We start from the raw sequence: 9,622 nt of genomic DNA on the forward strand, positions 1-9,622 counted from the left end.
TTATCAACAAAATTTAGGACTCAACAAAGTTAGCATATCTCAATGCTCTCATATGTGTCATGCATCTAACCCCACTTACATGGACAATTCAAGTAAGTACTTCCTAATGTCATCACACATCTCATGCATCTAACACATCTCATGCATCTAATACCCCCTAACATGAGCAGTTCAAGTTGGTACATCCTAATGCTCTAATTTTATATATTTGACACCCTATATATAGGCATTTCAAGCTAGCACACCATAATGCCCTCATGTGTTTCATCATCTAACATTGCCTTCATGTGTAATACAAGTCAACATGCTCGTAATGCCCTTACACATTTTATGCATTCAACATCCTTAGAGTCGGCGGTTTGAATCAACAAACTTAAACGCTTCACTTGTCTCATGTATTCAATGGTCCTAATCATGCAGGCAATTCAAGTTAGCATGCTCCAACTCTCTCAAATGTCTCATGCGCACCCTCTACATAGGTAGTTTAAGTCGACAATCCCTAGTGTTCTTTATGTGTCTCATGCACCCAACACCTCTTATATGAATAGTTTAAATTCAGCATGCCCTAGTACTCTCGTAAGTTTATTATGTTCATTACCCTCTATATGAATAGTTCAAGTTGACACACTCTAACACCCTCATATGTCTCATGCGTCTATTATCCCTATGCATATGGTTCGATTTTATATATCTTTATGCCCTTTTATATCTCTCGAGTCTTAGACCTAATATACAGTTAGTTCAAGTTAGCACGTTGTGATGCTCGAAAAAGCATCTATACATCTCGTACTAATATTAGTTAATTATTTTTAATATATGTAATAACTATCGAGTTCCCATATCAAATATTACGTTTAATAGAGACAAACCCTTTTCCTAAGGTACGTAGGAGACAAGTGGTATGACTAAATTTTATAGCTAATTTTGTTCCTTGGTATTTAATCAAATTATAAGTAACCAATTATGGTTTGGCACATGGCACATAGTCAGCAATTAGGACCCTTGTTATTAGGTGATGATGAACACCATCTAAGCCCACAAGACATGATTTGACACAATGTAAGTACCTCAAATTTGTAGCAGAGTCTCTCTAAACTTTCATCACCTTGAGCTCCCAGTTGACTTAAGTATCAGAGGACCTTATCGAATATTTCCTGAAATATTTTTATAGGATCCTTTGGTCCATAAGGAGACTTAACGAAGAAGGGGACCACCTTAGACATATCAGGAGGCATCCAATTTTCAAAATTAGAAAAACGAGTTAGATCGACTCAACTTCACCGCTCAGAGTTAGTGATCATTTTTGACACCAATCAATCATCATCAATCCAAATTTATTAAAATGATGCTAATGGAAGTGGCATATACATAGAATTTAAATATTTGATGTGACATATATCGTTGGTATATTTATTATATTAAATTCTTAAGAGACCAATATATTATTATCAAAATTTAAAATAAATTGCACCTGTTCATGGAAGATGAACCGATCCAATTCATCTAATGTGCTGATTCAATGTACCGATTCAGCGTTCTTTAGGAACTTATCATGTTTAGTATGTCGTCAAGTAATTTTTGGAAATTGCGATGCTTCTATTAAAAAATTCATAAAGTCAAGCTTTTATAGCCAAATTATTATAAAATAATATAAATATCAAAAAAAGAAATGAAACCTAAAATCATACAAAATATTTTAAGATTTTGTGAAAAATAAAGTAATATTATATCTTATCAAAACATGGTTTGATGAAGCGTACCGGCACTTGGAAAACAACAGCCGTTCGTTTCCGGATCAACGACCGGCAGCGGCTCGGCTTTTGAATGCCCAATTTGGAGGGAGTACGAGACGAACCCTAAGCGGAAAGACCGATTTGCTCCCGTCTGTGTCGTATATAATGGAGTCTCTCTCTCTCTCTCTCCTCCTCCGGTGCGGAAAGGAAGACAAACGAGACGTGGAAGAGGGCGAAAAGCGGCGAGAACAAGGTAAATGGATAGGAACGAGGAGTAAATCCGTGGAGTTGATCCTGCTCGCTGTCTTTCATCTTTACTTCTTAGTCTCACGGTCTGAATCCGTTTTATCTACACTCGAAGGCCGCAAAAGACTTGATTTTCCCCCCTTTTTTTCAATTGAAAATCTGGTTTCTGTTCCGTTCATTCTTCAATCGTGCTCTTGTTTACTGTTCTCTGGTTTCTTTTGATTCGCTTTAGATCCGATTTGGCCAGCCCCTTTTTAGTGTTGATCATTTTTGTGCTTGTAGGGGGTATATTGAACTTAATTGGTGTCCAATATCTAATCTTTTTGTTGCATTTGTCTTTATGGTTGTTTTTGTTTGGTTGTGGATGGGAAGATGGATCGGTACAAGAAGGTGGAGAAACCAAGGGAGCAGACCCCCATTAACGAGAATGAGATTCGTATCACATCTCAGGGGAGGGTGCACAGCTACATTACCTACGCCACTAGTCTGCTTCAGGTATTCACCGATACAAAAGTCTCATCTTGATCATTGACCACTGGTATATAAAACTTAGGGTCAATTTTTGTAGGTCTAATGATAGTTTTATAGACCGTGTATATATATCTTATGCACGGCAAGTGCTACGGAGATATTGCTGCTGAAATATATAATGGTCAGACAAATACAAGAATTTGAAGTCTTTTTTTTAATCTTTTCCTCCCCATTCTCCATCCTATGTCACTATAATGACATCATACAATGATGCTTTCATATGTCTCTTATTTGTCACTAGTTCCACATTCAATTTCACTGTAACGGCATCATATACTGATGCTTTCATATGTTTCTGCTTTGTCATTGGTTCCACATTCAATTATGTTACATGTTCGAGAAGTTGATAGTTGACATATATGCTGAGGCTCATGCAAATGTTAGAGTCATAACATCTGCAGTGTACATGGTGAAGATGCTAGTGACATCCATTAGATAGTGAGCTATACTTGTTCCCTTTGGTTTGTATGAAACTTGTAAATAGTAAGACATGCAATTGAAGTTGTAGGTGCTAGAGTTTTTTTAACAGGCAAACAACAATACTCACAGGAAATATGGTAGATAAAAATATCACAAATCTGTTTGGCAAGATTTAGGAGGGAAAATGAGCCTGCTTGAATTGCTACAATGGTTTCAGGCTGCTCTGATAGCCACATTTTGATATCTAATGACACCTAGATCAATGAAAGTTATAAAATCGAGCCAAACTGTAGCTAGCAATAAGTTCAATGTAACAAAAAATATATATCATATAATAAAATCGAGCCAAACTGTAGCTCAGTGTATTTTGCTATGGAAAAATTGCACTAACATACAACATCCTTTACAATAAACATTTATTGTGAGTGCATAAACTAGAAGCTGTTTGAGAATGCCAAAATCATGAAAACCATGGGCAAAATGTTGTCCCATTATAGTGTTTGTTTGCAACTGTAGTTATTTGCATTCTTCTATTTGGTGTTATAGACTAGTGGAATGTTGATGACTTTAATGATTTTATTGAAATGACCCAAGCCTGTTATCGGTGAGGTTCATTATCATGTTGTTTTGCTATGAGTAGATCCTGGTGGGGTTTTTCCTTCTGATGTGGTTTCTTTTGATTTGTGGGTTATGAACAGTCATACACAAACGTATAAGCATTAGACAATTTTCTGACTGTCAATGTTACCTTTTTTTCATGTGAGTCCTCAGTGCACATTAGCTCTTGCTGTTAAAATGTTGATTGATCTTTAAGCAATTTGATTTTTCAGTTAGCTGCTTCAATTTCATTAGTTTTTAGTGACCATAATAGATCTACAAATTTGGTTATATTATTATTTCCTCACACTTGCATGGATAATTGATATAGTAGCATCAAGGTGGTTGCCCTGCTACTTGTTTAATTCTGATAATCTATTTGTGTTGACTTCTGAAGGAGAAAGGTTCAAGTGAGATTGTTTTCAAGGCAATGGGTAAAGCTATTAATAAAACTATAACGGTTGTGGAATTGATGAAGGTACTAATCTTTTATTTCTCTTGGCCTTTTAGTAGTTTGGATCTTTTGTGGCATTGTGGTATCATTGCTAATTAGCATAAAAGAATATTACAATTTGTGTTAATTCTTTCCTAATTGAAGCTAGTAGTAAATGGAGTTGATATTTGTTTTTTATGAACTTTTCTGCAAATATGCTGGTGAAACAGAGGAGGATTGTTGGTCTTCATCAGATTACTGCTACTGGAACTACTGATATAACTGATACATGGGAACCATTGGAGGAAGGACTACTTCCGTAAGATAACAAAAAAATTTTCCCTTATATATCTAGTTTATTCTGCATGGACAACATCATCGGAGAGTGGAGATGAATACTTCTATTGAATATTTGCATCTCATAAGTTTTTCTTCCTTATTTTCATTTGCATTTCTTTTCAGGGTTGAGACTACTAGGCATCTGTCTATAATCACTATAACATTATCAAAGAAGGAGCTGGATACATCTGCAGTTGGGTATGTATGAAAAATCATGTTTGTAATTTTTGCTGCATATGTTCATACAATTGATAGTTAAAATTGGCCTACAATCTAATTACTTTTGCATAATGAATTTGCATGAATGACTCTTCTTACTGGTTTCTATGGGTATTTGCATTATCTTGTGATTTTCATTAACAATATCTTATTTAAGAAATATGAAAGTTAGAGAGAAAGTGGGACTATCCTTCTATTGACATTAAATTGCAATTTCTATTGTTGTATCCTTGTATTTTTTATGGAGTACAAACCTTTTGTGTTGGGCTCGTTTGTCCTACCCCATTCATGCAAATTGTATTCTTCAATCTCTTAAAAAAATAATTTTATAATTGATAAGTTCAGCATGGAAAATGTGGTAATGCTCATAAAAATTGGCCTTACCATTCACTATATGTGATTCCCACAATAGCTATGTGAGTGTCGTATTTGGAAATGTAGCAAAATCTGTATTTAATTTTTAAGTTATCTTGTATTTGTTTATAATATAATTAAGTTTGTGATTATGCCGTCAGTTCTTTTTTGTTTTTTTTTCATATCATGACAAGGTAAAGTCTAAAATGTATGAGACCTCTGGCTCTTAGGTAACAGAACTATTCTGGTAGACCACCATATTTAGTCCTTAAAATCAATTGGAATATTTAATTGATAACACTCAGTACAGTTGATGCAAATGCTCATTACCAGGTTTATGCTATGAATTTATTGTGAGGACTCTTTGTGATCTATTTTCTTGCTAAACTCAGCAACTCCATTGGATTAACTGCATTGTTAAAAGTTGTTTGTAAGTTTGGTTTAGGAGATTTAAATGTTTTGGATTAATAACTTAAAAAATCTCTAAATCAGATACCTTCTATGGAACATTATGTGGTCAATATGTGTGATCTTGCTATTCTCTGGCAAATTTTCTTGTCACTTGTGTTGAATTATAGATTCAATTTCTACATTCAGTGATAATATAAGCATTGAGAAGAATCTGGAGATAGATTTGCAGTTAACCATAATATTTTCTGTTAAGTATTGTTTAGTGCTTTAGCCCACTATCCCTTTTTGTCATAGGATTGTTGGAGAAAGATTTGCACTTGACCATAAGATTTTCTGTAGGTATTGTTTAGTGCTTTAGCCTACTATCCCTTTTGGTCGTAGAATTGTTTTCATCACTTTTGTTGGCCATTAGACATGTAGTTGGAAGATGCCCTGAGAATACAAATCCTATGGACTGCCATACTGATTTTATTCATTCTCTTCATTTGTCCGCCATTGTTTTCTCTTCTTTAATAAACTCTTTGGTCTTAAATACATTGAGGTTGTTTGATCATGCCTCTTGGTGTTACCATTTTTTGGTCAATATAGTATCTTAGCTGAACTATTTCCTGATGATTGCAAATGGCTTTGGATAAACTTGTTGCCTCCATACTTTGATTCGGGTCAATATTTTTTTATTTATTTTTTCTTCCATTAGTGGCCCCAATTGTAGTAGCTCTTGACCCTGATATAATCGTGCCAGTTTAGCTCAAAAATCTTGACAAGGCCACGTATGCATATGATAAGGGATGAGGGAGAAGGTAACTAGTCCTTGACAAGGCCACTGGTGCATAGGATAATGGATAATGTGTGGACAGATTACTTGAGGTGATTGTAGAGAACCAGTGGGGCTTCATCCATTGGGCCTAGAAAAATGTTGAACAGAGTGAAAAAAGGATATCGAAGATTGGATAAAGATGAGAGTGAATTTGAAGTTTAGGGTGAAAATGAGAAAAGGAATAAAAAAGTGGAGAGAATGGATGCAACAGATTTGGGAATGTAAGAAGCACAAATTGATAAAGATATTACATGCATGTGAGCCTTTAAATTCCTAATATCTTATATTATAATTATTAAAGTGTTATGCTCCTTTGAAAATATTATTTTTATCTATTTCATTCTTCCTACCTCCCATATTTTAGCTTTTTCCTTAGATATCTACAAACAATTGAAATAACAATATTTTTTTCTATAGATACCAATCTCCTTTGCCTGCAGATCAGGTGAAGCCAATGCAAGAGTTTGAGAATGGAGGAGGTATTGAAATTATACGCATTATCTATCTGTGTTAGATATCCTCTTATTTATATTTGATATATTATCGACAGATATAGAAGTTTCACCTACTGGTCATGGTAGAGGTCGTGGTGGTCGTGGCAGGGGAAGGGCTCCTAGTAAGCATGCTTGGGTCTTTCTTGGTAGTTCAATTATTAATAGCTGGACTATCTAAGATTTGATGTTGATTGATCCTTATGCTCCATGTTCAGGAAATGGTGTGATCGAGGATGATGGTGATGGAGGATCAGACAATCAGGGTCGTGGTTATGGTAGAGGTGGCAATGTTCGTGGCAGAGGTCGCAATTATGGGCGTCGAGGTGGCTATGGTGGCCAACTTAATAATTTGCATGAGACAGGCTACAATGAACAAACACTTATGCCTCCCAGAGGCAGAGGTAAGTCAATCACCTTCCCCTCCCTCCCCTTTCTTTGTTGGTTTTTTCCTTTCTCTTCTAACACCTTTTCCATAAAAGAAAATAACTGCCAAAAAAAAAATCAGAAAAGCGACCCAACCATGCCTACTCCCTAGAGAGAGTGAGACCACCACTACCAAAAAGTAATAGAAGAAAATAATAAAAAAAAATTCCTTATGTAAGATGATCAAAGCTTGTACCTTGCTTCAATGTGTAAATAATCGAAAGATCATTTTGTATCCCATATGAAAACTCGAGCAACTGCTAAGTCCTATAAAGAGGGGTGGCAACGCAAGTTAGAGAGAGAAATAAAAGGATCTTTCCTGTGAAAAATCATAAAACCCTATAGCTTGCTTAAAGGGTATACCCAATGCATGAGGCTCTCGCCAATGCAAGGTTTTCGAAGGGTCGATGTAAGCTCGAGCTATAAATGATCGAATGATCTTTTTGTATTCTGTGTAAGCTCGAGCTATAGCCAAGTCCACAACCCAAGTTGGTATAGATTATTCATTGCGACACAATCCATGTATAAAAGATTGATAGAATTAAATGGGTTAATCCAACTTGTATATGCTACCGTGTTAAAATTGATGTTACTCTAAGCAGGTTTTAATGATTAATTCTCTTTCAATTTTATTTCAGGTCGTGGTCGTGGTCGGGGCCAAACCAGAGGAAGAGGCCTTGATTCCAGATCAAAAGAACCGGTCCAGGCAGTTAACAGTGGAGCATGACCTTTGATAGATCTGATTAGCCAAAAGATTCCGCTTTGTGCAGTTGGATGCCTGCTCTGTGCAAAAATATTCTTCTTTTCTTTGTAGATTAGCTGTATCTGCAGAATAGGATGGCCTGACACTACGGCATGATCCATTTTTAAGAGAATTGTAGATTTCAACTAATAGAGCAGCACATTCTTTTGATTCTTTTAGTCTTCTTGTTACTCAACTCTGTACCGCCCTTTGATATGAGAAATTTGCTCTTTGTAAGAACCGTGATCATAATAACAATTTCATTTATTGCAGTCGGAAGTGTGATCGTTAGCACTCCTCTCCATAAATATAAATCAAATAAGCACTTGTAATAAGCATGAAATCTCAATGGGAAGATGTCACAAATGAGAGGAAGGACAAATACCTTACACAACCATTTGCGCTGGCTGGCAACATTAAGCTCTTGTTTTGCAAGGATGCCTGTGTTGTGATCTAGGAAACATGCCGACAGTAGTGTCTGTCTTTTAGCGTCGAGGTTGGATCATGGAGTTGCGTAGTCGCACAACCACGTGGACCATTTGGAGTTCTTCTCGTCGCTGCTGCAGATTCCCTGCTCAGCTTTCTTTCCTCTTCATCTTCTCCTCGGCATTCTCATCTCCCACCACCCCTTCTTCCACAGCTTCAGTTTTGTCTCGTCGCTGTCAAGATTCAATGGAGGCCGTGGAGGATGCCACAATTAGGTTCTCATCGAAGCTGGCCTCCAACGAAGAGATGGGCAACTGGAAGCTCCTACGCCTGGAGGATGGATCCACACTCGAAGCCAAGGTTGCTGCAACGGCGATCAGTAATGGAGATTGATTGGCTAAACTCTCTATTGTAATGGCTTCCGGTGTGCTTCCTCTGCAGGTGTTGATAGGGTGCGACGGCGTCCACTCTGTGGTAGCAGGATGGATGGGAACTCCAAAAGCCGACATGCTCGGGGCGCTACGCCCTGAGAGGCCTCGCCACGGTTGCAGATGGCCACGATCGATTGTTATAAATTGTTCAAATTAAAAAAAAAAAATTTCAAAAGATTTATTTGAAAATATGATTTCGTTTATAGTTATTTTGATAGTTATTTTTTTATTATTTATAAAAAAATATATATAAATAGATATTTGAGAGTAAATTATGATGAAATCTCTTTCATACACTTTTTCTTTGCTCTCTATGATTAAATTAGATATTATCTAATTTCTCTTTTAAAATTCTTTATTATTTACTCAATATAGATCTTCTAAAAGCTTGTTATATCCACTAAAATAATTTACATTAAACCCATAGCAATCTTATTGAGAAAAGAGTGCAAATATCGTTTTTAAGAAAGGGTTTATACACGTTTCGAGCATAAATATATTTCCTAAAGTATTCTTGATCTTGTGTTTGTTATTTGTTTCTAAAGTGTTTTCATCATCTTCTTTATCGTATTTTTCTAATAATCTAAAAATGATATTTTATAAGTTTATACAAATTCACCGCCACAAATACCATCAAATTATTGAATCAAGATTTTGTTCGTTTGGATCGTTTTGATGAAACAAATTTTAGCTGTTGGCAAGACAAGATGAAGTTTACATTGATGGCTTTTGAAGATCTTCTATGTGCTTTATCCAAATCTTCAATCAATTTCTGATCCAACCGACGATGACACCGATGAAGTCAAGGCTGAACAAAAAAAGAGAAATAAAGATGAAGTCATATGTAGAGGGCACATTCTCAATGCTCTTTCGGACCGGCTTTATGAGCTTTATACGATGGAACCATCTGCAAAAGTAATTTGGAATATGCTTTAGAATTCAAGTATCATGCCGAGGAAGAAGGTACAAATTTTTTTTTAATTTCTAAATATTTTGATTACAAGTT

At 35.8% G+C, this 9,622-nt stretch overlaps 1 protein-coding gene across 1 annotated transcript; it reads left to right on the top strand.

Annotated features, from left to right (window-relative positions):
* The first annotated feature begins 1,939 nt into the window (after positions 1–1,939).
* On the top strand, positions 1,940–7,962 carry LOC135598124 (uncharacterized). The gene is made up of 9 exons (XM_065091664.1): positions 1,940–1,986; positions 2,352–2,474; positions 3,925–4,005; positions 4,191–4,279; positions 4,423–4,497; positions 6,518–6,579; positions 6,651–6,716; positions 6,810–6,995; positions 7,656–7,962. Exons 2-9 carry the CDS (start codon positions 2,352–2,354, stop codon positions 7,742–7,744), a joined length of 771 nt encoding a protein of 256 aa, XP_064947736.1. The 5' UTR covers positions 1,940–1,986; the 3' UTR covers positions 7,745–7,962.
* The last annotated feature ends 1,660 nt before the right edge of the window (positions 7,963–9,622 follow it).

This window comes from Musa acuminata, chromosome BXJ2-1 (genome assembly GCF_036884655.1).
Source record: "Musa acuminata AAA Group cultivar baxijiao chromosome BXJ2-1, Cavendish_Baxijiao_AAA, whole genome shotgun sequence".
Lineage (NCBI taxonomy): Eukaryota > Viridiplantae > Streptophyta > Magnoliopsida > Zingiberales > Musaceae > Musa > Musa acuminata.

Excerpts from the sequence above, each read along its gene's own strand:
- LOC135598124 (XM_065091664.1), top strand. The coding sequence starts at position 2,352 with ATGGATCGGTACAAGAAGGTGGAGAAACCAAGGGAGCAGACCCCCATT. Across the intron at positions 6,580-6,650 it reads AGAGTTTGAGAATGGAGGAG|ATATAGAAGTTTCACCTACT; the intron begins GTATTGAAATTA and ends TATTATCGACAG. Across the intron at positions 6,717-6,809 it reads TGGCAGGGGAAGGGCTCCTA|GAAATGGTGTGATCGAGGAT; the intron begins GTAAGCATGCTT and ends CTCCATGTTCAG.